Below are 27,591 nucleotides of genomic sequence, written 5' to 3' on the forward strand. Positions count from 1 at the left end.
CCACAGTTGGCAAACTTGGCTTTCTGGCTCCCGACTATGTACTTTCAGGAGAAAACCCAGGGATCATCAGTTCTAGACATTTCAAGCACTTTTGTCAAAAACAAAGAAGAAGAGCCCTACTGCCCTCCTTCCATTATCAAATTGCAAAATGAATGGATTTCTAACAAAGAGATTCAGCGTTCTTCTGAGGTCCCACTTAAAGTGTAGCTTAGGAGTTAAGGGCATGTGCTTTGGCGTAGCCCTCCTGGGTTCAGTTCCAGTCTTGCCACTCACTAGTTGTGCAATCTTAAGGTAAATTAATGAATCTCTCAGCAGATTCCTCCACTGTGAAATATGAATACTAACTACCTCTTGTTGTTGCTGTTAGCTTCTGTGGAGCTGGCTTCAACTGTGGCAACCCCATGCACAATAGAATGCTGAGCCATCTTCATGATCAGTTACGGACTGGACCATTATGAGCCATAGGATTTTCATTGGCTGATTTTGGGAGGTAGATTGCCAGGCTTGTCTTCCGAGTCCATCTTAGACTGGAAGCTCCACTGAAACCTGTTGAGCATTATATCAACACACAAGCCTCCGCTGAAAGATGGGTGGTGGCTATGCATAAGGCGCATTGCCCAAAATAGAACCCAGGTCTGCATGGAAGGTGAGAATTCTACCACTGAACCACCGCTGCCTCTCATCCACCTCATAGGGTTAGTGTCTTAAATGATTTAACACATGAACATGCTCAACACAGTACCTGTTGTGTAATTGTTATTAGATGACATTGAGTCGGTTCCAGTTCATAGAAACCCTGTGTCTCTTGTGCAAAGAGATGTACATTTTATGTACAACAGAACAAAACACTGCCATCCTCACAGTTGTTGTTTGAGCCCATTGTTGCAGCCACTGGGTCAGTCCATCTTTTTGAGGGTCTTCCTCTTTTTCAGTGACCCTTTTCTTGACCAAGCATGATGTCCTTCTCCAGGGACTGATCCCTCCTGATAACATGTCCAAAGTACTTGAGACGAAGTCTCACCATCCTCGCTTCCAAGGGGCATCCCCACGATATTTCTTCCAAGAGAGATTTGTTCATTTATCTGGCAGTCTGTGATATAGTCAATATTATTCGCCAACACCACGATACAAATGCATCAATTTTTCTTCCATCTTCCTTATTCATTGTCCAGCTTTCGCATGCATCTGCAGTGATTGAAAATACCATGGCTTGAGTCAGGCACACCTTAATCCTTAAAGTGACATCTTTGCTTTTTAACACTTTAAAGAGGTCTTTTGCAGCAGATTTGCCCAGTGCAATAAATACGTCATTTGATTTCTTGACTGCTGCTTCCATGGGCATTGATTGTGGATCTAAGTAAAATGAAATCGTTGACAATTTCAGTATTTCCTCCATTTATCATGATATTGTTTATTGGTCCAGTTGTGAGGATTTTTGCTTTCTTTATGTTGAGGTGTAATCCATACTGAAGGCCATCGTCTTTGATCTTCATCAGTAAGTGCTTCAAGTCCTCTTCACTTTCAGCAAGCAAGGTTGTATCATCTGCATATTACGGGTTGTTAATGAGTCTTCCTCCAATCCTGTTGCCGTGTTCTTCGTCATATAGTCCAGCTTCTCAGATTATTTGCTTAGCATGCAGATTGAATAAATGGTGAGAGGATACAACCCTGATGCACACCTTTCCTAATTTTAAACCACTCAGTATCCCTGTGTTCTGTTTGAATGACTGCTTCTTGGTCTCCGTACAAGTTCTGCATGAGCACAGCTAACGTTCTGGAATTCCCATTCTTTATAATATTATCCATAATTTGTTATGATCCACATAATCAAATGCCTTTGTGCAGTCGTTAAACACAGGTAAACATCCTTCTGGTATTGTCTACTTTCAGCCAGGACCCATCTGACATCAGCAGTGATATCCCTTGCTCCACATCCTGTTCTGAATCTGGCTTGAATTTCTGGCAGTTCCCTGTCGATGTACTGCCGCAACCACTTTTGAATGATCATCAGCAAAATTTTACTTGCGTGTGATATTAATGATATTGTTCAATAATTTCCATATTCTGTTGGTTCACTTTTCTTTGGAATGGGCACAAATAGGTATATCTTCCAGTTGGTTGGCCAGGTCGCTGTTTTCCAAATTTCTGGGCATAGACGAGTGAGCACCTCCAGCACTGCATCCATTTGTTGAAGCATCTCTATTGGTATTCCCTCAGCTCCTGGAGCCTTGTTTTCCACCAATGCCTTCAGTACGACTTGGACTTCTTCTTTCAGTATCATCGGTTCTTGAGCATATACTGCCTCCTGAAATGGTTGAATATCGACCAGTTCTTTTTGGTACAGTGACTCTGTGTATTCCTTCTCTCTTCTTTTGATGCTTCCTGCATCGTTCAGTATTTTGCCCAGAGAATCCTTCAATATTACAATTGAAGGCTTGAATTTTTTCTTCAGTTCTTTCAGCTTGAGAAATGCCGAGCATGTTCTCCCCTTTTGATTTTCTAATTCCAGGTCTGCACATTTCATTGTAACATTTTACCTTGTCTTCTTGAGCCGCCCTTTGAAATCTTCTGTTCAGCTCTTCTACTTCATCATTTCTTCCTTTTGCTTTAACTGTTCTACATTCAAGAGCAAGTTTCAGAGTCTCTTCTGACATACATTTTGATCATTTCATTCTTTCTGTTTTTTTTTTAATGACCTCTTGATTTCTTTATGTATGATGATGCCCTTGATGTCATCCCACAATTTGGCTGGTCTTTGGTCATTAGTGTTCAATGCATCAAATCCATTCTTGAGATGGTCTCTAAATTTAGGTAGGATATACTCATGGTTGTACTTTGGCTCTCATGGACTTGTTTTAATTTTCTTCAGCTTCAACTTGAACTTGCATATGAGCAATTGATGGTCTGTTAAGCAGTCAGCCCGTAGCCTTGTTCTGACTGGTGATATTGAGCTTCTCCATTGTTTCTTTCCACCAATGTAGTCAATTTAATTCCTGTATATTCCATCTGGTGAGATCCATGTGTATAGTCACTGTTTATGTTGTTGAGAAAAGGTATTTGCAATAAAGAAGTCATTGGTCTTGCAAAATTCCATCATGTGACCATGACCACCAGCATCATTTCTATCACCAAGGCCACATTTTCCAACTGCGAATTCTTCATCTTTGTTTCCAACTTTCACTTTCCAATCACCAGTAATTATCAATATTTTGATTGCATGTTTGATCGATGTCAGACTGCAGAAGTTGGTAAAAATCTTCACTTTCTTCACCTTTGGCCTTAGTGGTTGGTGCGTAAACTTGAACAATAGTCATATTAACTGGTCTTCCTTGTAGGCGTATGGATATCATCCTATCACTGACTCTGTTGTACTTCAGGATAGATCTTAAAATGTTATTTTTGATTATAAATGTGATGCAATTCCTCTTTAATTTGCCATTCCTGGTGTAGTAAACCAAATGATTGTCTGATTCAAAATGGCCAGTTCCAGTCCATTTCAGCTCACTAATGCCTAGGATATCGACCTTTATGCATTCCATTTCACTTTTGACAACTTTCAACTTTCCTAGATTCATGCTTCGTACATTTCTCACTCTGCTTATTAATGGATGTTTACAGCTGTTTCCTTTCATTTTGAATAGAGGCACACCAGCAGGTGAAGGTCCCAAGAGCTTTACTCCACCCACGTCATTAAGGTCAACTCTACTTTGAGGAGCCAGCTCTTCCCCAGTCGTATTTTGAGTGGCTTCCAACCTGAAGGGCTCATATTCCAGCACTATACCAATATTCCACTGCTATTTATAAGGTTTTCACTGGTCAGTTTTTTTTAGAAATAGACCACCAGCTCCTTCTTCCTAGTATATTTGAGTCTGGAAGCTCCACTGAAACCTGTCCACTATGGGTGATCCTGCTGGTATTTGAGACACCGATGGCATAGCTTCCAGCATCATAGCAACATGCAAGCCACGACAGTATGACAAACTGACAGACAAGCGGTGGTAAGCCTTCAATAAACATCAGCTCTTTTAATTACTGTAATTGAGGGCATGCTGAGGAAGGGTTCAGCCTATGAGAGGCATGATTACATGTGAGGAGGCAGGAAGAAAAGATAAAGGAGTAGCTCAAATGTCATTTAGTCAGAATAAGAGAATATTTTATAACATTGAGACTTCTCAGCCAGTAGGTTCTTGAGCTGATGTATGTCAAGTACACAGTAGAAATGCCACACACAGCAGGCTAAGCCACCGGTAAATGGTGGTTATTACTATTAGTGTTGGTTGACTCCATGACTTAATACATGCTAAACACTTAGAACAATGCCTGACAAATAGTACTTAATAACCAATAGCTGTTGCTGCTGATATTTAGAGAGAACCCATATCCATATTTTTCCCATAAACTGAGTCCCAGCCAATATATCAGATACATATTAATTGTGTGCTTTCAGGAGAAGGTGGGAAGGAGGGAGCGTTCGAAAGGCATAAAATGTTTTGAAATGAAAAATGGTCGTTAGCGGGTTACATAAGACCATCTGCTGCCAAAAAGCCACTAAAATTGATGACCGTGCCAATATCCAGTCTCTAAAGAGGAGGAGGGTATTTTAAAATGAGTTTATGCAGACAAAGCTTTTAAGAGGTCATTCTCTCCTTTCTGTATTAAGTGAAATGATGCTTCTAGCTTAAAAAGAAGTATCTGAAACCCAAGAGAGAAGGGGTGGAATTGTCAAGGTGTCCCATGGAAAGCTGTTGTTGGGAACAAGTCATTGGCATTGCAAGGCCCAGCTTTTAATGATAAATTTGCAATTCCAAAGCATATTCTTTTTTTCAATTCAAGGGAACTAGGACTCAGAAAGCATGAGGGATTTGGGAAATAGGTCATGCGTCTGTCACACATGCAGCTGCGGCAGGGACAGGACTCTACAGAAGCAATCTTGGAGTTAAAATGCGACTGTAAGTTAACTTGTTTATTCAACAGCTATTTTTTGAGGGCCAGACCATAGAAAGGATAAAGTCTCCTTTGAAAGCCATAGGTGGCCTTCAGGTGTGCAGAGTATTACAGCCAGATTTACAGCTGGACTGAGTAGGCCTGAGGAACTTTGCCACCGGTCGAATTTCTTTTGATTTTCCCTTCAGCCCCAACCAGCAATGTTCCTTTGGAATTGGGCTGAGTCTAGGGGTCCACACATACACATCATAGGGATGGAGGTTTATTGGGAGGAGGCCTTAAGAGTTAAAGCTTCCAGGCAATTTCAGGGTGTGTTTTCTTTGAGCTCTGGGACTCTGATTGTCTCAGAACAGGATATTGTACAAATAAGCAGATTTTCTTGGAAAGCTCATTGTTTCAGAAGGGCTGTGAGCCAGGATTGTTGCCTGAAGGACTGAGCATACTTGTTCTCAGCAGGGAGAAACTCTGTCCTCCTTGGATCCCTCAGCCTCAGTCCACTGAGCCCCCACCTTGCCCAGAGGCACCACTCTTTCCTATATTCCAGAATTTCTCAGGAGCCTTTTCTCAGGTTATAAAACCACCATCCACCAACCCTCTGTCAGTTTGTTTTACTGTGATGGCTTGTGTGTTGTTATGATGTTGGAAGCTATGCAACCAGTATTTCAAATGCCACCAGGTTCAGACACCACGGCAAACAGGTTTCAGTGGAGCTTCCAGACTAGTTGAACTAGGAAAATCTACTTCTGAAAATTAGTCAGTGAAAACCTGATGGACCACAACAAAAGATTGCCTGATATAGTGCTGGAAATGAGCCCCCTAGGTTGGAAGACACTACACAAATGTTGCAACAGTGGACTCAGACATACCAACAATTGTGAAGATGGTACAGGACTAAGCATTGCTTCCTTTGGTTACAGATACGGTTGCCATGAGTTGAGGCCAACTCCATGGCAACTAACAAAACAGTGGCAACTCAACAACAAAACCATCATCCTCATCTCCCCGGCCTTGGGAGAATATCGCCCCAGCCCTTCGGTTCAGCCCTGTGGCAGCTTCGGTGCTCACTGACATGTATTCCCAGGATACATTTCTAAGCAAAGATGGGTGATGACGGCCAGCAAGTCCTGAACTTATTAACAGTCTGATTCACTCTGTCCTCATCCATTTATCAACAAATACTTATTAAGAATTCTGCATTTTGCTGAATATATTCCAGATAGGATGAATATGATTTGTTTGTGGACTTAACATCTACCAAAAAACTAAACCAGTTGTCAAGTCAATTCTGACTCATGGCGACCCCACGTGTTGAAGAGTAGAACTGCATTACATAGGGTTTTCGAGGCTGCTGACCTTTCAGAAGCAGATCTCCAAGCCTTACTTCTGAGGCTCCTCAGGGTGTGTTTGAACCACCAAACTTTTTGTTAGTAGTCAAGTACTTGATCGTTTGCACCACCCAGGGAATTCCTAACATCTACAGAAAGAAACAAACCTGAGAACCTGCAAAGGCACAAGTGGAAAAGAACAGGCATGTCTAGATCACGGTGAATTCCCGTGTGGCTAGAGTATAGGAGAGACTGGTCCCTGGAGTAACACAAAGCTGTGACTTCCTGCAGAATATGTAGGCTGTATCATGATAAAAAAAAAAAAAAAGTTTTTTATCGTGTAACGGTGGGGAGGCAGTGAACATCTTAAGCAGGAAATCAATATAATAAGGTAAGTTACCCCTAAGACTTTCTACGTGGCCACTGAATATTGTGTTATTGTTGCTGCCCTCCAGTGCCCTTTCAGCCAGGTGGCCCAATACAAGGCGCGTGGGACAGGAACCAAGGCTCCAAGCCTGTGTGTCTTGGCTGGAGCCATTTTCCCTCTCCGAGCCCCATTTGTAAAACAGAAATAACAACACTTGCCTTACCTAACAGGGTTGTTTCAAGGAGCCAATAAGATAATGAAAGTGAAAGAGCATTGAAAAAAAATTTTTTTAATTATAAACAATAAGGTTTTTAGATAGTGGGGCCAAATAATAGTATTATTTTTAATATGGTATCATTATTTGCATTACCACATCCATCTCTTATGAACTCATTCTTTTAGAGAAAAGGAAAAGGGAGGAAGTGGCAGAGCCAGAACAGTAGGACTTCGCCTGTCCCTGAACAGGAGTCCTGTGAGACCAGGCCCTGGCCATGCAGGAAGCCCAGCAGCCTCGCCTGCCGGCTTCGTCTGTGTCAGTCAGCAGACAGATCTGCCCACAAACCGCGTTCGGCAGCCCAGAGGGGCCCCAGGAAGCACCCTGAATGCCAGGCTTCAGGGTTTCCCCACAGAGGTGGGACACCAGCTCCCCCGTGTCTCCAGAGAATGGGAGTGGTTTCCAGGTGACTCATAGGAATGAAATGTTAAAAGTGCCAAGAAACAACTAGCATTCTTTGTAGCAAGTCAAGTGCCAGGTCCCATATTGTGTTCTAACTTATCTTAGGATCAGAAAAGGAAATATAAAAAGGCTTGGCTTTCTTCTTCCCGGAACACGAGCATTTCTGTCTTCTTCTTTCTCTGTGAGAACAACTGTTCCAGGTAGCTTGACTTGGGTAGTAAGTGAAATCACCACCCAAATTCAGATTGCCCATGTTGCTAGGAGGAGCCCTGGTGGCACAGTGGTTAAGCCCTCAGCTGCTAACCGAAGGGATGGCAGTTCCAACCCACCAGCTGTTCCACAGGAGAAAGATGTGGCAGTCTGCTTCCATAAAGATTTACAGCCTTGGAAACCCTATGGGGCAGTTCTACTCTGTCCTATAGGAGTGCTCTGAGTCAGAATCGACTCGATGGCAAGGGATTTGGTTTAGTGTTGCGTAGAGAGGCAGGATAGAGTAATGGTTATGAACCATCTTTAGTAACGGCTAGAGGTCGATGGCTTTTTTCATCCCAGGTCTGCCAAGCACTGACTTTAGGCAAATTGCTTAACCTTTTGGTGCCGAAGTCTGTAAAATGGAGATAATCATGGTACCTACCTTATAGGCTTGTCATGAGGATTAAATTAAAAAATATACGTTAGGTGTTTAGCACAGTATCTGGAATAACATAAACTGTTCATAAAGGTAGCTTGTGTTATGTTAATAATAATAATATTCAATACATATTAGCATATCTGCTGCCCTCCTTGGCTATCACTCATAATCTCCCATTAAGGCCTGAACCAAAAGCTCCTCCCTGACCCACCCACCCCCTGCTTCCCCACCTGTTCCTGGGCAGATCATCAGCCCTTCTCCCTCCCAGACATTTTGCCCTCCTGGCCTCTCACGAGATGGGACAGCCATTAGTTCCCAAGGACCATGGCAAGGAAGCAGAAGGGTTCAGTAAAAGCCATGACTTCTCCCCCAGCTCAGACCCTAGCTCATAACTGTCCCTGGGCTCAGATTCATCCATTTCACGCCAATAGTAGTCATGCTGTCATTACAGAGTGGTAGAAATCTTAACTGCAAAGCGCCTGGCATATAGGAGGCTTACTGGGACAATTAAGAAGAGCATGAGACTTGGGAGTCAGACAGACAGACATGATTTCCAGTCCTGGCCCATTGTTTATAGGTTGTGTGACCTTGAGCAGGTTTCTTCACCTCTGTGAGCTTGGGTTTTCTTCTCTTTGAAATGGGGATAATAGTAGCCCCTACCTCATAATTTAAGTCAGCTAATGTATATGAAGTAATAAATGTTAACCATTATATTATTATCAACTAAATGCCATGATATGCCTGAAATCTTGAGCCATTTTTTGCAGAAGGCAGTGCTGTTAGTTCTGGCCCTCAGGGGAGGGAGAGACCAGAGGCAGCCTTTCTCACCGGGCTCTGAGTTGGCAGCATCTCCTCTGACCTCTTCCCACAGGGCTCTATGTGCTGGTTGGAGCTGGAGCCCTGATGATGGCCATGGGGTTCTTTGGGTGCTGTGGAGCCATGCGGGAGTCGCAGTGCGTGCTCGGATCAGTAAGTGGGGTCAGAGGGTGGGGGAAGAGGGAGGAGTGGCAAGGGATTTGGTCTGAAGGGAGTCCGGACATCTGGCCTCCAGCCCCAGCTTGTCTACAGACTCACTGAGACTTTGGCAACTCACTCCCTCTCTCTGCATCTCAGTTTCTCCATGTCCTTGTCTCATGTGGAAAGTGTGAAAATAAATGAGTCACTGGTGTGAAGATGTTTGGGGAGGAAAAATGCCTGAGAATTCTAAGGAGTTGTTATGATTGTTCTTCAAAAAACCATATTTCATAGTGGGTGAGGCAGCTAAAAGATTCCTGTAGCCAAGGGAAGCACTGTTACCTACAAGAAAAGCACTTCTGTTTGAGATCAATAACAACCAAACATCCCTCTTGTGGCTTATTTTAATGAGCAGCCACTGGTTAAAAAAAACAAAAAAAAAACCAAATAATTTCAAATAACTGCTATACCTCTAGTGTGGCCTAAGGAGAAACAAGGAGAAGGACAGGAAAAGAGAACAATTTGGTATTTCTCCACAGGGCTTCAGAATAGCAGTTTTATTAGGCAGCCTCTCATTGCTCATTGAAGTTTTTGGATTTTTCAACTGTGGCTGCTTATTCTGATCTCTGGCTACATAAAATTCCTCATTTCCTCAGCCCTCTGTTCTTCCTGTCTTTCCTCTGTCGCTGAGTATCACTGAGCTTAGTTTGACCAGAGCAAACCCAAGAAACCTGAACAGAGGGACATCCCCCTCACCTCCACTCCCCTTTCTGTCCCTAAAAGGCCACCGCCTCTGAGAGGCCTTCTTTCTGGACCATGCAATCCTCCTCAAGCCCAAGCCCCACCAGTCAACTCCCCTGTCTCCTGGCCTTATTTTAGATACTTAATAGAACCTTATTTGTTCATCAAATGTTTATTGAGCACATAGGTGCCAGGCAGTGTTTTCGGTACTCGGATTTTTATATCACTATCTGAAATTACTATGTTCACTGTTTTATTGGTTTACTTATCACACCTTCCCTCCTCTAACATAAGGTCCATGATAGCAGAGACATTGAGATCTTACCTTGCTCACTTGAACGAATGAATGGATGAATGAACTACAAGAAAGTGACTCAGCTGTTACGTAAAGGAGACTGAGGAGGCAAATGCTTCCTGTAGATCAATTCAAAATAACTCTGCGTAATGTTTTTCAAATGGAATTAGAATCAAAGAGCCTAATTAAATTGAAAAGGGATTGAATTAATGAAGTTAGTGTTTTCTCTCCTCTACAGTTTTTCACCTGCCTACTGGTGATATTTGCTGCTGAAGTAACCACTGGAGTATTTGCCTTTATAGGCAAGGGTGTAGTAAGTAAAAATGACTTCCAGTGTTTTCTGTATGATGGTTAAAGTGTTCTCTTTATGATGAAGGATATGAAAATATCAATACCCACAATAATATTAAGAAACCAAATAACCACCAAGATTATAGTTTAAGCAGAACTTCTTGACCTAGACGTGATGGACAGAGCTGAGCATATGTGTCTCTGAGTGTGCACGCGTATGCATGTGCACATGTTTCTGGGGAGACGGTCCATAGCTTGCAGTAGATTTATCCAAGGACCTTGATCCAGAGAAATAAATAAGTAAGCATCTCTGGCTTAAGATTAAGCCCAGTTTAAAATGGAGGTAGTGGTTAGATTGGAGACATGGGGAAGAGGGACGGGGAAGAGCCTGCACTTTCAACGCTTGTTAGACTTAGACTGTCATTTGTCCTTCAGACGTGGCCTGGACAGAGACTGTGTTGTTACCAAAGAATAAAGCCTGACCTACTGTGTGCTGGGTGGTTTACATTTGCTGCCTGAATGATAGGTGTCCAGAATAAGCTATTAGGAGAACCCACAGAGGAAGTGGCCTTCTTAGACAGGTAAAACAGACTGGAAAAGAGGAATGAAATGGAAAAGGAGGAAGAATGGAACCTTAAGTTTACCACAATTCAGATAAATTCATGTGCCATCAATATTGTGTTTATGATCTTATTTTAGATGAGAAAAAATGGTAAAAATGTAGAATAAGTAAAGGACACCTCCTTTGGAATTTTTCTAAAGTAGCTAGTTATATTTGTAGGTTAGTTTCAATTCAATTCCATACAGAATTAGAATTGGATCTTAGGACTTTTTGAGATCTTTGTGGATTTAGGGGTTACAGACCTTTACACTATAAAAAGCATTTAATAAGTTCTATATGATATTTCAGTGTAGAAACATTTTGCCTTAGTGATGAACACCTTTTAAACCATGTCATGAAAGAACTTGAGTACTTTTAACCAGTGGAGTATCAGCAAGGCATAGGATCCAAACCTGGCTGTACGTTAGGAACACATGGCGGAGGGAGGCGGCAGGAATCTGGGCCCCAGGTAATGCTGATGCCAGCTCAGGTTGGGAACCTCCACTCTTTAAGAAATTCTTCAAGTCCATGAATCTTCCATCCTGAAAAGCATCTTAGATACTCCAGAATATAACCTCTTCCATATGTGCAGAACTATCTTAACTGCCCCATGGGGTTTCTAAGGAGTAGCCGGTGGATTTGAACTGCTGACCTTTTGGTTAGCAGCTAAGCTCTTAAGCACTGCACCAGCTGAAAATACAGATAAACGTATGGAAAGACAGTATTTTTAAAGGGTGTAGAAGAGGAGATTTTCCTTGACAAAGGAAAACGTTTAAAATTCCCCACTTGTTTTCCCTTCCATTTACCTGGTATTTTTTCAGGCTATACGGCATGTTCAGACCATGTATGAAGAGGCTTACAATGATTACCTGAAAGACAAGGGAAAGGGAAATGGGACGCTCATCACCTTCCACTCAACGGTAAGTAACTATGCTTCTTTCTTAAAATGGCATCTTCTTTTAAAAATTATGCATGAGCCAGGTTCTCTCTAATCATTTTGATTAAGAATAAAAATAAGCCCAGTCAAGTCAAGCAGCACCTCCTATCTTAGCCCTTATGAGAGCTGTAGTGTGCATTGGATGCAGAACCCTAGAGGAGAAAGAGTCCCAACACACAGAGGTCACAAGAGGAAGTCAGGATATGTGTCCAAAACAGATAAAAGAGCACAAACAGGAACACAGAGAAAGCAGCCTAAATGAATATGTTAAAAATAACCAAAACTCAAGGAAATTTGAGCACAAGGTTTATTCTGAGTAGTAATTCTGTATGCATGTAGGGAGACCATTTTGATTCTAGAAAAAGCAAATGGCTCGAAGAAACTAGGTACAGTGAGACATAATGAGAAGAGAAGGGAGAAATATAGAAGGTCAACCATTGGCTAAGCTTAAAAAAAAAAAAAAAAAAGCTTAACATGATTGATTTAACCCTGCCCTCCCCCTTTTACTGAGATCAACTAGTATAGGGCCACTAGGTGGCCTCTGGCCCTCCACCCAGCCATATCTTTTGAAATTCAAATTCAGTAACCCTGGCTTCAAACTGGAATTAAAGGATTTGCAACTTTGGGTGAAAGAGAAGCTGCTGACACATTAATTTTGGTCTGGGATTTCTTTAAAGTATTTGGTTTTGTGGGTAAGAAAACCCCAAAATCAAGGCAGGAAATCTGCTCTTGATTTCTCTCTGACAAATGTCAAGTTCTCTAGGATAGCATTGTGGTATAACAGAAACAACTGTGTCTTCAATTCAGAAAAGCTCATTTCCAGAGATGAGTCTTCCACTTAACACTTTCGTAACCAGGAGCTGGTTACTTAGCCTCCCTGATACTCACTCAGCTCCCTGCTTTGTAAAATGAAGGGTCATATGAGATAGCCATGCTCCCTTTCTTCTCTAACATTCTGAGGGAACATGCTGTCCTTAGAGTAGAGTGGTCAAAGCTCCAGGGCGTTAGTCAGGGATGGCTTTACAAGGAGATGGGCAAGGCCAGGGTTGGGCGGATTTCTTAAACACTGTGATTTGGAGAAGCAGTTATGAACTCCTGTGCCAAGTGTATCCCAGTTCTTCTTTGTGACAAGAGTGTCTTGGAAAGGCCACCAAATTAGCTGCCAAGCACTTATAATGTTTCACCTCAGCTGCCCCAAGTACATCAAGCTACATACAAGTTCCTCTGTGTTTCAAGGGACATCCCCAAGGCATGATACCTGTTTGCCCATCAGTCCTCAAACTCTGGTCTCCTGGCCCCTGGGACTTAGTGTGGCCACTTCTTCCCAGACTGTCCCCAGTTAATGTGCCCTTCCTGAAGCTCATAAAATTTCAGCTACCCAGCAGGTTAAATTGCTCCCAGTAGGAAAGAAAGGATCTAAAGGCCCCAATTCCTGCCTAAAAAGCAGCAATTTACACAGACACTGTTAATTAGCTTGCTGCCCTGTTTGGATCGCTTTGAGTCACTTCCTATCATAAAATTCAGACAGCTTTGGAGGTCATTTTCTTATTTTGCCAGCACAATTATGTGATTCTTCGCTCTGTTTCCAGAAATGCTGGTTTGTGTTGCCATGACTGGGGCTTCATGGCCACCTTATTACCTCAGCCACCCTAGTCATTATCAGTGATCCCCAGCTCGTAGCTGCTGCTTCTTCCTCTGTGTCCTAAACTCTCTCTTCCGACTCTAGTTTCAGTGCTGTGGAAAAGAAAGCTCTGAACAGGTCCAACCCACATGCCCAAAGGAGCTTCTAAAACACAAGGTGAGTCCCTCAACCAGCATCCTATCCTACCTGTAGTGTAAAATGATACTTGCCCTCAGAGGAGGAGGGAGGGATGCTCAGGTCCTACGTCTGAGATTCTAGGAGGCCTTCTCCTAGGGCCTTCTGTGCCTAGGCTTTATATATGAAAATAATTGAAGTAATGCTGAGTTACAGTCTCTCAGTATCCTGGGGGATGATGCGTGCTGACTTGCCAGTAACGATGCAAAGGATTTCTGGCCTTAATTAAATTCACCAGGGCTGGAGGTGTGCATGCTAAGAATGCTGCCCCACACCTCTCCATGGGAATTACAGCACTGATAAACATTTTACTTGTTCAGTGCCATGTCTCAGGCACTATGCTAGGTTCTGGGAACTCCAAGATCCAAAAGGCATGAGCTCTCTGCCCTCAGTACCCTCACAGACTAGTCAGGGGAGATGGTGATATGACAGAAGTCTGTACTGGGTACCCTGGAGACACAAAGGAGTTAGGAAAGGCTTTATACAGGAGGGGATCCTTGAGCTCGGTTTTGACAAGGGAAGGTCATGCCAGGCCCAGAAAGCAGCAAGAACAGAAGCACGGTGGTATGAAACTCCAGGCTTGCAGAATAAGGAATTCAAAGGGAATAGTGAGTGATGTGTTCAGAGAGGCAGCAAAGGCGTGATTTTATACCTGGAGGTTTGGAGGAACCATTGCTTTCAGCAGAGAATTAAAATAATCAGTTTTGCACTTTAGAAAGAATACTCAGGCTGCTGGTGGCACAATGGTTAAGTGCTCAGCTGCTAACCAAAAGGTCAGCAGTTGGAACCCACCAGTGGCTCCATGGAAGAAAGACCTGGCAGTCTGCACCTTCAAATAATACCCCCTGGGAAACCGTATGGGGTAGTTCTACTCTGTCATATAGCATCATACAGTGTGAAAAGTAGAATGGAAGGCTGGAGACTAAGGGAGAGACTACTTGGGGGACACTTGTGGTCACCCTGATAAAAGAAGCTAAGGGGCTAACAGGTCACAAACAGTGGAGATGGAGAGGAAGCGATAGATTCGAGAACTGTTCAGGAGGTAGAATCAATAGGCCTGGTGACTTATTGAGTGTAAGCAGGGAGTGAAAGGGAGGAGGCTAAGATTTGCAGATTTTGGCTTGGGTGACTGGGCTGTTAGAGGGTCCACTCACTGAGACAGGCAAATATAGGAAAAGATGCAGATCATGGGGGCAGATGACAGTTTCATTTTTGGTCAGGTTTACACTTTAGGTGCCTGCAGGACTTACAGGTAGTCTGAGCTGCAGACATGGGTGTAGGAACTCCTGGCATATTGGTGGTAGTTGAAGCCGTAAGAGTGGATGAGAACACCCAGGGAGCATGTGTAGAGTAAGGAAAGAGATGGGCTGAGGACACTAAGCAAACGTAGAAAGACCAAAGTTTATTAGTGGTTATCAGGGGCGAGAGGGCGGGGAAAGGTTGGGTGGATTAACAGTGAGGGAAAAATCACACTGATTGAGGAGAGGGTTGCACAGCCAATTATTGTAATTGCTGTCAATAAGTTGTACACCTGTAAAAAGTTGAATTGGCAAAAGTTGTGCGATAGATATATTTACAAAAAAAGAATAGCAGCCGAGGCTGCCTGTGTACAACCAAACACCTCATGGGATTTGTTTCCTTGGTGTGGAGGTTTAAGGTCATGGTTTCATGGGATATCCTAGTTTATTGGCCTGATAACATGTTTAGTGCTTCCGTTCTACCTCCCAGTTTGTTGCGTAGTGCCTGGGGTCTTAAAAGCTTGGAAGTGGCCATGGAAGGCAGAACAATTGGTCTCTATTCACCTGGGGCAACAGGACGGAGAGTCAGGAATAGGAGGAGGATATGGAAAGTGTGGCTACTTGCCTCCGTGAACAACTGCATCCTTTGCCACGAGACCGGAACTGGATGGTGCCTGGCTACCATTACTGAATGTTTTCATCAAAGATTCTATAGAAGAATTCTGATCAAAAGGGGGAAAATGGAGAACAGAATTTCAAATTTTCATGGAAGCCAGACTTTCTGGAGCCATGGAGGCTGGATGGACCCCTGAAACTATTGCTCTGAAATAATCTTTAAATGTTAACCAAAAGTATCCCCTGAAGTCTTCTTAAAACCAAACAATAGTTCAGCTTAACTAATAAAATGTCTGTCTTGAGCATTACACTTTTTTAAGAACTACCTATATGGGATCAAAGTGACAACAGCAATTCGAGAGATTAGACAGGAACCTTAGGGATAGTAACTTTATGTTACTGGGGGAGGAACAATTCAGAAAAGGAGGGTGAGAATGGACGCACAACTCAAAGAATGTAATCAATGTCACTGAATTATAAATGTAGACATGGCTGAATTAGTGCATGTTTTGCTGTGTATATACTCAACAAGAACAACAAAATTCTGATAGAACTAAGTTAAAAAAAAAATAGTACAAGATATAGTGAAGGAAGGAGTCAGAGTCAGGGGAGAGTCCAAAGACAGTGGCATGTAAGAAACCACGGGAGGAAATAAAACCCAGTTCCAGTGCCATCGAGTCGAGGAAATAGTTATCCATAAAATCAAATGCTGGGACAAGGACAGGTTAAATGAAGACTGAAAATAGTTTGCTGGATTTGGTGTTAGAAGATGATTAGTGACTTTTGCCAGACAGAGCAGTGAAGTGGTTGGGGAAAACACAAGTACAGTGGAGGAAAGAGGAAGGAAATGAGGGAATATGGGGACAATGAGAGATACTTTAGGCATTTGGCTGTGAAGGCATGAATGAGATTTTAGTTCCAGCTCACGCCATGAATCATCCATCGAACGTTTATTGAGTCCTTCTGAGGCTTCTGAAATTAACAAGGCACAGCCACTACCCTCAAGGTGCCCACCGTCTTCTGGGGAGACATGTAAGCAAGCCTTAACATCACACGGGGTGAACAAGGGCTACGCTGGAGAGAGCATGTCAGACTCACCCAGGTGCATGGGAGTCGAGGGCTCACGTGAGGCTTTCCTGATGTGGTTCTTAGGACGAGTTTTGAAGGATGAATAGGAATCCAGGCAGCAAACAAAAGTGGGTGGGGTATTCCAGGCAGAGGGGGCAGGCAAAGACAGGGAAGCAAGAGAAGGTAGGTGTATTCAAGTAAATACAGGCAATGGGAGTGGCTGAAAGTCCAGGGTGCCTGTGGGAGGGGAGCAGTTTTTGAAGCGCTCGAATACTCTTGTGAAGCCAAGAGTTTAGAGTTCACACTGCAAGCTTAAGAAGGCATTGAAGGTAGAATCTGAAGTAAGAAGGGGACATCATCAAATTTACACTTTAATGAGGTTACTCTAGTTGCAGTGCGGAGGATTGATGGGAAATGAATAACCTGGAGCTGAGGAGACCAGTTGCGAAGGCTGCTCTCGTTGTCAGCCAAGAGACATTAGCTGGTAACCAGCTGGAGTGAGCGGCAGGAATGAAGAGGAGAAAGTCATTTAGAAAGTAAAATCTTCAGAACCTGGTAACCAGCTAGATAAGAGAGAAGAAAAGAGAATCCGCTGCTGGGTTTCTGGCTTCAATACCTGGAGAGATGATGGCATTGTTTGTTGAGCTGAGGACTAGAGGATAAGGAGCAAATTTGGGAGAAAAGAAAGTGAGTTTAGTGTTATACATGCTAATTTTGAGGAGTCAGTGGAACTTCCAACTGGAAATGTCCAGTAGACAGTTGGAAAATCTAGTATGTGACTCAGGAGAGAGGTTTGGATGTCTGTACTTTATGGTAATTTTGAAGCTGTAGGTATGAATTTGATCCATTAGGTCTGGAAGAAACTGACAAGGGTAGAACCCTGGGGAACAATATTTAAGGGTGAGCAGAGAAAGGGTTTCCAAACAAGGAAACTGGGGAGGAGCAACGAGACAGACAGAAGGAGACCCTAGCAAGTATGCTGTGGGTACCGTGGAAGGAGGAAATGGCCACCAGCATCAGGTGCTGTTGTTGAGGTCACTTCAGCATTTATTGACCAACTACCATACATGAATACAAAGATGAGTTACACAAACCCACTACTCTGAAGGAACTTGCAGTCTAACTGAAGAGAGGAACACAGAACTGGATGAAGTGCTGTAACAGAGATATCCACAGAGTGTGCATGGTGCTATGAAAGCACGGAGCCGCACTTAGGAGAGGCCAGAAGTTGGGGGATCAGGGACGGCTTCCCGGGGGGCAATGATGTATCAGCTAAATCTCCAAGTATAAGAAGCACGCAAGCACTGGGCAGTAGAGGGGCCGGAGGAAGACTGCCTGCAGGGGAACAGTGTAAGCAATGACACAGAAGCAAAAAACATGATGGTTTGTCTGGGGAACTAAAAGCCCGAGAAGGTCCAATAAGACAACTACTGAAAAACTGACAGGATTTACAGTTAAGGAAGCAACTGGTGAACCTTGACGAGAGCAGTTTCCGGGAAGGAGGGAAGACAGAGCCCAGGCTGCAGGACACGAGATGTGCAGAGGGGGGCACCCTTTCAGGTGGTTTGGCTGTAGGCAGAGGACACGAAAAGAGAGTTCATAAAAGACAAAATACAAATTACCATTAAACACACACAAAAAAAGTATGTGATTAATAATAATTGTAAGAATTAATAGCAAATTCGAATGAAGAGATGCCATTTTTTTTAACCTATAAAATTGGCCAACTTTTCTTTAATACTAATGCACAGAGTTGGCAAGGGTGATGTGAAATGAGCATTGTCAGAGACATTGGGACAGGGATTTTAGAGGTCAGTACGACCATGTAAGGTTGGAGGGTTAAGTATGTTCATGCTCTTTGATTCAGAATTTTCACATCCCAGAGTTACTCTAAAGAAAAAAAAAAAAAAATCTGAGATGTGAACGGAGATTTAGTGCGACAGGATTCATTGCAGTGTTATTTATAAGAACGGAATATTGGATAGGCCCTCAATGTGTAACTCTGGGGAATTGTTCAAAGAAATTATGGCACACTCATATGATGAAATGTTTTACAGCCATTAAGAATCAGGATATCAAGGAATTTTTAATGAAACAAGACATTTTTGAAGTTGTATTTTAAAGTTGTAAAAACACATGGCCATATATAAAGGATGAACTAAGTGTGGGAGTATATTTGTGTGTGTAAGAAAACTCACCAAAAATGTTACGTATTATCTTTAGCGTTAGGAATACAGATGATTTTTATTTTCTGCTTTTTACGTTATCTGTTTTCCAAATGTCTTCAATAACCATTTATTCCTTTTATAATTAAGCAAAAACTAATATGTATTTTGTTGGTTTGTTTTCCACAAAAAGAGGCTGCCTGAGAAGGAGAAGAGAGAATATGGGCAGAGCTCGAGGGGGACTGTCCTAGGAGAGGGGGTTTGTTTCCATTGATTGAACAACTTGAGCATGGTGTTATGTGATGAGTGGAATGTCAGTAGAGAAGAGGCCAAAGGTACAGGAAGGAGATGAGAGAATGAGATCCAGAGCCTGTAAAGGAGTTAACTTTCAGCAGAGAAAGGGCACCTGTGAGAGGAAAAGAAGGAAGGAGTGGCACTGCCTTGTTGACTTGGTCTTCTCAGTCCCTGCGACAGTCCTGGCACTGAATGAGTGGAGCATCTAAGCTTATAGGGGAGGGAGAGGAAAGTTGGAAGAACTGCTGTAAGTTGACTCTCATTTTTGCCAGGAAGTAAGGGAGCCACTGTCTAGAGCAGTAGTTCTCAAACTTTTACCATACTGTATTAGAATTATCTTTTGTGGGCTTGTGTCCTTCTCTAAGCTGTGAGCTCTCTGAGAGCAGAAACCATGTCTTATTTATCTCCATATCCCCACCCCTATTCCAGCGATTGATACAAGGTAGATACTGAGGAAATGTTCATTGAATGAATGAACAATGTGATAGCAGACATAAGGGGAGTGGTGAGGGCTTGGTGTAGCTTCCCTGGGGATCGGACGGAGCCGACCAGGGACAAATAAAATGGTTTGAGCAGATGGAAGACTCAGCTGGGTTTGAGCAAACCTCTGTACTTAAGAGGATTCCAAATAGAAGCTTTTGAAGCTGGGAAGACTAATTATGCTTACAGGTAATCTTCTATCCTTGTCCAATTTTCCCCTCCATCAAGGAGAGTTCTTTGAACCCAACCTTCAGGGGTCTCTTAGGGGAACAGATAAGAGGATAAGGACCCACCTAGCCCAGCTCGGCCACCATAGAAGAGAGGGGCGCTCCAGCTCCCAACACTTGGCTTCCCTAAGTTTAATTTGAACCTGTACAGACTTTGGTTCCCTAATGGGTAATACCAGCTGATGTAATAAATTAGATCGAGTATTTAGAAAGGCTTTTAAACTATAAATTATAATCCAAAAGCAATGGGTTATTATTTTAGGGATTTTTACTCACTATTCTTTGCTGAAGGTAAGAAGCCCCCAAATTTTAAATGCCCCAGATGCCAGAACTGCTTCCTCCAGCCGGGTTTCAAGACTCTAAAGCAGCCACTGGCCTAAACAGGAAAATCCCACCAAAAGGAGAGAATTATATCTTTTTTCCCCAAATTACGTTTTTGCTTTAAGGTTCCCAGGATGACGGTACCCGAGAGGGATGGTTTAGATATTGGTAGCAGCTGGTGTGGATAGTTACCCTGATTAACCTTCGCAGGATGGTCTGTAGAGAAGGAAGGGAGTGGGCCAGGGCGATTTCATGGATAGAATCAGTTGTTATTCCCGACATTTTTTTTTTTTTTTCCAGAATTGCATTGATGAAATTGAGACCGTAATCAGTGTTAAGCTCCAGCTCGTCGGAATTGTCGGTATTGGAATTGCAGGTCTCACGGTGAGAAAGTTCCAGAACTTACCTCTTTTACCTTGAACATTTTACTTCTCTTCAAGCATGATTTGGCGGTATCCTATGAGCTTTTTCTTATAAAGTACAAAGACATTTGTTCACAGGAACCTCTCCTAATAGCAAAGCCAATTAGATGCATCAATACAACTTTCAGCTTGAATGTAATCATGACCTTGAGCTTATCATTGCAATAGCTTCCCATTTTAAGGCTACCCAGTTTAAACTAGATAAGTGACTTTCAATTCTGGGTTTCTTCTTACCGTCAAACATTCTTACTACTGTAATATCAGGTCTCTCACCTGTGATGTGAAAAGGCAGTATAGTATCGGGATTGATAGTACCAGCTTGGGCATCATGCTGTCGGGATTCAACTCCTGGCTCCATTACTTATAAGCTCTGGGACCTGGAGACAGTTTCTCTGTGCCTCAATTCTGTCATCTGTAAAAGAGGGATTTTAATATACCGACCTCATTGGATTATGATGAAAATTAAATGAGATAATAGGTATAAAGTGCTAATGATATATTAAAGGAATTAATTCATATAAAGTGTCTATCACACTTGATAAATGCTAGCTCTGTAAAATTTGAGGGTTTCCAAACCCAAAATTCAGGCAAAGGGAATATCATATGCAAAGATGTGATGTATAGTGCATCCAGGCACCTGCAGCTGCTTCAGTACTGCTAAAGGACAAAAAAAGGGTGTGCTAGAAGAATTGATAGGGGCAGAAGGGCGTGGTAGGAGTAGCAAGAGATGGCACTGGAGAAGTCATCTGGATTATATAATAGAGGTCTGTGTTTGCCCCTTTAAAGAGCCTGGGCTTTATCCTTAAGCCAAAGGGGTGTTACCAAGCGTTACAAGGACCAAGGGTAACAGTGTGGTGGAAAGGTTGAAGGGAGGCAACGCTGGAGTCAGGGAGGCCAGTTAAGAGGTGATTTCTACTGTCCAGGAGTTAGGCAATAGTAGCTAACGTGCTTACTCTGTAGCCCTCTATATATTAACTCATGGCCTAATCTAAACGGAGGGCAATGGGAATTATCAGGAACTCAATGAATCCGCAGTGCTCAGGGTACCCACAAGCACCCTTCGCCTTTTTGGTATTTAGAGCACAGAGAGGTGGGACAGTGGGTGGAAATACAGTGCCTCCAAATCCAGGGGCATCTCTCAGGCCCTCCCTATCTGCTCTGGTGCTAGCCTGATGGCCATTCTGTGCTCCCCAGGGGCAGTCCTGGGGTACAAGTTTTGAAAATGTTCTACATTATGGAGGCATCGAATAGACCCTCCTAAACAATTCCCTGATCTCAACGAATGAGCAGCCTAAAAGTGGCCACCACTGACTCCTGACTGTGGCAGGCTGAGGCTGAAGAGGTTTCTTTCCGAGGGGATTCCCTCAGAGTTCAACCATAATAAGGTGGGGGTTGCATCAAACCTGGCAACCACGGTAATGGGAAGCGCCCTCTGTTGGCCATCTGGAATTAGCACCCGGTACAGTTTTTTCTTCAGTGCTTTTCTTTGTAAGAGTTTCACAGAGTAATCAGTTAACCAAACGTCCTTTAGGTGTCTCCCCTGCCACACGCTGGTTCTGAGTTCTGTCAGCCAGAAGTTTGAAATCCTGCTCCTGATGATTCCCTTACCATAAGCTCCCTTCCCTCCAAAAAAATAAAAAGATCATATGTGCTATTTTGAAATTAGCATTCCAAGTTCGTAGTCTGACAGGATAGGACTAAGGAGAGAACCAGAAAATTATGGGACCAATTTTTTAAAGAACATTGACAATAGTTTTTAAACATTGTACACCCACAGGTGGGATTTCACTGGCTCTACAAAATTGTAGGGGAAGTGAGCAAGAGCAAGAAAGGTCTTTTGTCATCCTTCCATTCAAATTATCTTAAGTGGCATGGATTTTGCCCAACTATTTGGCCTCTCAAAGAACTTTCCAAGAGAGAGAAAGAAGTCAGTAACCCCATGGTCAAACACCTCAGCTTATGGTAAAACTGTTGAGTTAAACAGTGAAGCAACATTTGTACTAGGAATGGGCCACAAAAAAAAAAAAAAAAAAAAAAAAAAATTAGAGAAGAAATGGACCAGGAATGAATAAATGCTTTTTAATATGTGGTCACCGTTGCAAAAATTCAAAACTTTTCTGACAATAGAAAGCTATTTAGAACGCAAGAGTATTTAAACAACATATTTTTCAAAATATATAAAAGAGATACAAGATCTGGTATTTACCTTAAATATAAAATCACAAAACCAGTAGTGTATCTGTCTGCTTTACAGTTATTAAGAACTCTTCTTTAAGCTAGAAACAGGGCTTTTTTCTTAAAGTCCTTGTTATTTGTTAACGGCAATAATGTAGTAGTAGTGCATTTTAAACGGTTAATGTGGAAATCCTTAACCAGTAGCCATTTTTAAGTACATATAAAAATGCCATTTCTAACCGGTGAGTATTGATTAACTTAAGTTAGACATGCAGGCAGTTTTCAGACACATATGCAAGTCACTAACATGCGGACCCTTCTGTTTCAGATCTTTGGCATGATATTCAGCATGGTCCTTTGCTGTGCAATACGAAACTCGCAAGATGTGATATGAAGCCACTTCTACATGAAAATTACAATCGAAAGCTTTCATACTAAATGTCATGGGAGCTGCCTTCCGGCTCATTTTTAATATCCAAAGGACATTAAGACCTGAAAGTAATTTGGTATCAATTGTACATTTGCACATGTTTGTATGGAGGGCTCACTACTGGCTTGCCCTTTGGGTGAGTGCCTATGTCCTGACTGAGAGCATGTTATGTGTGGGTGAGTGTTTCTGGTATATGCATTACAGATAATGAGAGCTGTTGGCTGGGAATTCCTAATTTTTGTTGTGGAAAGGGAGTAACCTATTTAACAACCAAAAAAAAAAAAGAATCAAAAGTTTTGATAAACTTTCAGAATTTGCCAGTTCAGAAAACTTGATAAATGGTCAGTTTCTCAAACTCTAGCCGTGGAAAGTCGGGTACAGAGAATTCAGGGATTTCTAGAAAATGGTGTCAAGAAACTACAGGCTTTGAGAGATCACAGTGGAATGTTAAAACTGACCGTCTAAGTTGTGTGTAAGGATTTCCTTTTTTTATATACATGCTATCCCCAGAATGTAGTAAACACAGCTTTAAAACTAAACACACCAGTGAAACTAAATATAGCATGGAAAATCTAATGTGAGCAACTCATGCTTTCCTAGTGTTTTTAAAAACAAAAAAAAACCTCCCTCTGGAAATAGCAGTCACATAGACAATCATGTGCCCTAAAAAAGTGAGTGTTTTTAGGACAAAAAAAAAAAAAGAAAAGAAAAAACTTGTAACAGCTTTTTATAGAAATATTTTTGTTCTCAGACAAAGACATGTACATATTGCTGTACTACTTTTCCTTTTCTGACTTTGCTCTGAATTCTGCAACCCTTACATCCTCAGAGTGGCTTTTATCTCGGACTTCTCTGTGTTTCTCCAGATGTAAGGCTAGAAAGACTAAAGCAAGAGGCCTGGCAGTTGCAAATTGTGGGGAAGAGAATCTTTACCAGCACTGTATCTTTGAAATACCTCATAACTTGAGTTTACGTATTTTCCTTTTTTTGTGTGTGTATTCTTATTTATTCACTTAGAGAATTCTTTTCCCTAGATTAAGAACTACAGTTTTCCCCACTTAAAATAAATAAAACAAAATCCAACTTAATTCATATATTATCTCATGAGCATTCTTGGCCAAACTAAAAAAATAATAACAATACACAAAAAAGCAATAGAAAAGCATCCTCGCCTGGGTGTGTGCACACAAGAGGGACAAGCTAAGGAAACAAGAATACTTATACACACACACACAACATAAATGTGTCCTTTCTGTACAAATCCCTTAAGAGAATAAAATTTTCAGCTCCTTTTATGGCTTTAATGATTGATTTTAGGTACGTAAACCCAAATGTAGAGTTCCTGGGTGGTGTGAACGGTTAAGCACTTGGCTACGAGCTGAGCGGTTCAAACCCACCTAGAGGTGCCTTGGAAGACACACGTGGCTGGCAACCTCCTTCTGAAAGGTCAAAGCCTTGAAAACCCCATGGAACACAGTTCTACTCTGCACACATGGGGTCACCATGAGTTGGACTCTCCGTGGCAGCTAACAACAATGACAACAGCAAACCCAAATTTAGGATGTGAATTGGCATATTAGTAACTTTCAACAACTTCATTGCTGTTGTTGTTAGGTGATTTTGAGGCGGTTTTCAATTCATAACGTCCCAATGTGACAGAGTAGAACTGCTGCATAGGGTTTCCTATACTGTAACTTTTACATAAGCAGATTGCGAAGTCTTTTCTCCCACGGAGTCACTGGGTGAATTCGAACTGCCAGCCTTTCAGTTAGCAGCCAAGTGCTTAACCATTGCATCACCAGGGCTTCTAACAACTTGGTACTCCAAATCATGGAGTTTTGTTTTTTGTTTTTCTTTAATTACATTTAAAAGTGCCACAACAAAGTGAAAGTATGGGGGACTGGGACACCCCAGGTGAGTGTGTACACGTGTGAGAAAACAAGTCTCTGGATGTGCACTAAGGGAAAGAAGCTTTTATAAAGCCTTTGCTGAAAAGATATAACTGCTTGAAATATTCTCAGTCCCATAGAAAGCCGCATTTCTCTTTCTGCCACACTTGCTACTACTAACTTTGGAGGAAGCTTTTCTAGGAAAACCCGTCAGATTAGAAGAAGGCTAAAAATTTAATTGTGCATAGCTATTTTACTGTGTCTGTTTTTTTTTATAACTAAAGAAAGATTATTTTAAGAAAATCACTTCATGAAATAGATATTTGTACTCCAATAGTTATGAAATGAAACTTTTAAAGCAAAAAAACAGACGACAGTCTAATCTCACTCTCGGTGGCTTTATTCATTAGGTCATTTAGTTCATTTCTCTGCCTGAAGACAGGCGACAGGCCCCAGGGCACACTGAGGGTCATTCCAACTCATCTCTGATTCAACAAAAATGAGTTTCGTTCCATATATGAGTTAACAGCCTTGAAGAAGACTACCATAGTTCAAAACGGGGAAGTGGAGAGCTGTTCCGTATATGGTTAATGTGCCCCTTTTGGGGGTAATTTTTCCAGAATTTGTGCCATGTGTAAAATTAGAGAACTACATCACTAAATGAGGGTAAGCTATACATTTTCTGTATATGTAGAAAGAGAGAGATGTATGTATGTGCGTATGTATATATCTTGAAATATATATACAGGTATGTAACTTGAATATACACATATATGTGTGTATGTGTGTATATATATATTGAAATATATATAACTTGAATGTATATACATATATAAAACTTGAATATATATACACCAAAGTATGTATATATGTGTGTGTATATATTTGAGTTTTATATATATGTATATATGTTCAAGTTATACATATTTCAAGATACATGTATATTTCAAGATATATATATACACACACATATATATTTTTTGTTGTTGTTGTTATTTCTGTTTACTTAAGCTCATTTGAGACCAGACCCAAACATTTCATTAAGCCTCTCTTGCCAAGGCACTAAATTAAAATTTCTTAATGATGACATATTTTAAGTTATTTCAAATTAAATTTTCTAAGAACTGGAATTGATTGTTTGATTTGTCTTAAAATACTGTTATATCTTTCTACACACCTTCACACAATTTATCTACATGTCCAACTACCAATCAACCCACACTATGGTGAAAAAGGAAACAGAGTAGTAACTTTTTTATGTTACTATTGGAAGCTGGACAAGCTGTGGTGGCGCAGTGCTTAAGAGCTCGGCTTCTGACCAAAAGGTCGAGAGTTTGAATCCACCAGCCCCTATGGGGCATTTCTACTCTGTCCTATAGGGTCCCTGTGAGTCAGAATCAACTCAGTGGGCACGGGTTTATTGGGAGCAGGACCTGCCCTTAAAGCAACACCTGCTCTAAGGACTTTGATTTCATATAGCTGTATTTCAATTAATATCGTTTTGCCCTAAGTATACTTCTCTTCCCCAGAATAGCTCCTTTGTTATCTGTGGCTCAGTCTGTAAAAATGCACAGTGAATCAAGGTCCAACGTAGACCCCCACACAACCAGCAACAATAGTTGCTCTCCTTTCCCTTTTGAACAACGCTAATAGGTTTGGCTGATGAGAATGAGGTTCATGGGAAGATGGCAGTGAGAGAGCATGCTTACACTTATGAAGTGTTCACCGAAGATTGTAAGAGGAACCCTTGCTGTCATAGGTCAAACATGGTTTCCGTGGCCCTATATGCTGCCATTGGGGCTTCCATAGGCCACGGACTTTCCTGGTTCACTGCCACCTTGACATCCCCTTTGGCCACCAGCCCCTCAATTTCAGCAACCCCATTTTTCCCACCCCTGAGAGGGAGTGCTCGTGGGCTCTTGAAGCTAGTAGATTAATTGAATCGTACTTTTGTTTCATTAAAATTAAATTTGTGTATATTTTAAGAGTTCTCCAGGTCTTTGCACATGTCATCATAATACTTTACTTTGTCTTCTCGAGCCGCCCTTTGAAATCTTCAGTTCTTTTACTTCATCATTTTTTCTGTGACGTTCAAGAGCAAGTTTCAGAGTCTTTTCTGACATCAACTTAGGTCTTTTCTTTCTTTCCCATTTTTTTAATGACCTCTTACTTTCTTCCTGTATGACATCCTTGATGTCATTCCACAACTCGTCTGGTCTTCAGTCATTAGTGTTCAGTGTGTCAAATCTATTCTTGAAATGGTCTCTAAATTCAGGTGAGACATACTCAAGGTCATACTTTGGCTCCCATGGACTTGTTCTAATTTTCTTCAGTTTCAGCTTGAACTTGCATCTGAGTAATTGATGGTCTGATCCAAAGTCGGCCCCTTGTTCTGACTGATGATACTGAGTTTTTTTATCGTCTCTTACCACAGATGTAGTGGATTTGATTCCTGGTAATTCCATCTGGCGAATTCCATGTGTATCGTCGCCCTTTATGTTGGTGAAAAAAGGTATTTGCAATGAAGAAATCATTAAGTCTTGCAAAATTCAATCTTGCAATCTCCAGCCTTATTTCTATCACCAAGGCCATATTTTCCAACTACCGATTCTTCTTTGTTTCCAACTTCCGCACTCCAGTCATCACCAGTAATTATCAGTGCATCCTGATTGCATGTTCGATCAATTTC

At 41.9% G+C, this 27,591-nt stretch overlaps 1 protein-coding gene across 1 annotated transcript in view; it reads left to right on the forward strand.

Moving 5' to 3' along the window:
- Positions 1-25,671, forward strand: part of TSPAN2 (tetraspanin 2) — a 52,804-nt gene extending 27,133 nt beyond the window's left edge. The window contains exons 3-8 of the mRNA XM_049880006.1: positions 8,815-8,912; positions 10,172-10,246; positions 11,647-11,745; positions 13,489-13,560; positions 20,287-20,370; positions 22,912-25,671. Coding sequence (XP_049735963.1) covers positions 8,815-8,912; positions 10,172-10,246; positions 11,647-11,745; positions 13,489-13,560; positions 20,287-20,370; positions 22,912-22,977 — 494 coding nt within the window. The 3' untranslated portion in view covers positions 22,978-25,671. The remainder of the gene's footprint in view (positions 1-8,814; positions 8,913-10,171; positions 10,247-11,646; positions 11,746-13,488; positions 13,561-20,286; positions 20,371-22,911) is intronic.
- The last annotated feature ends 1,920 nt before the right edge of the window (positions 25,672-27,591 follow it).

This window comes from Elephas maximus, chromosome 3, assembly GCF_024166365.1.
Source record: "Elephas maximus indicus isolate mEleMax1 chromosome 3, mEleMax1 primary haplotype, whole genome shotgun sequence".
Taxonomy (NCBI): Eukaryota; Metazoa; Chordata; class Mammalia; order Proboscidea; family Elephantidae; genus Elephas; species Elephas maximus.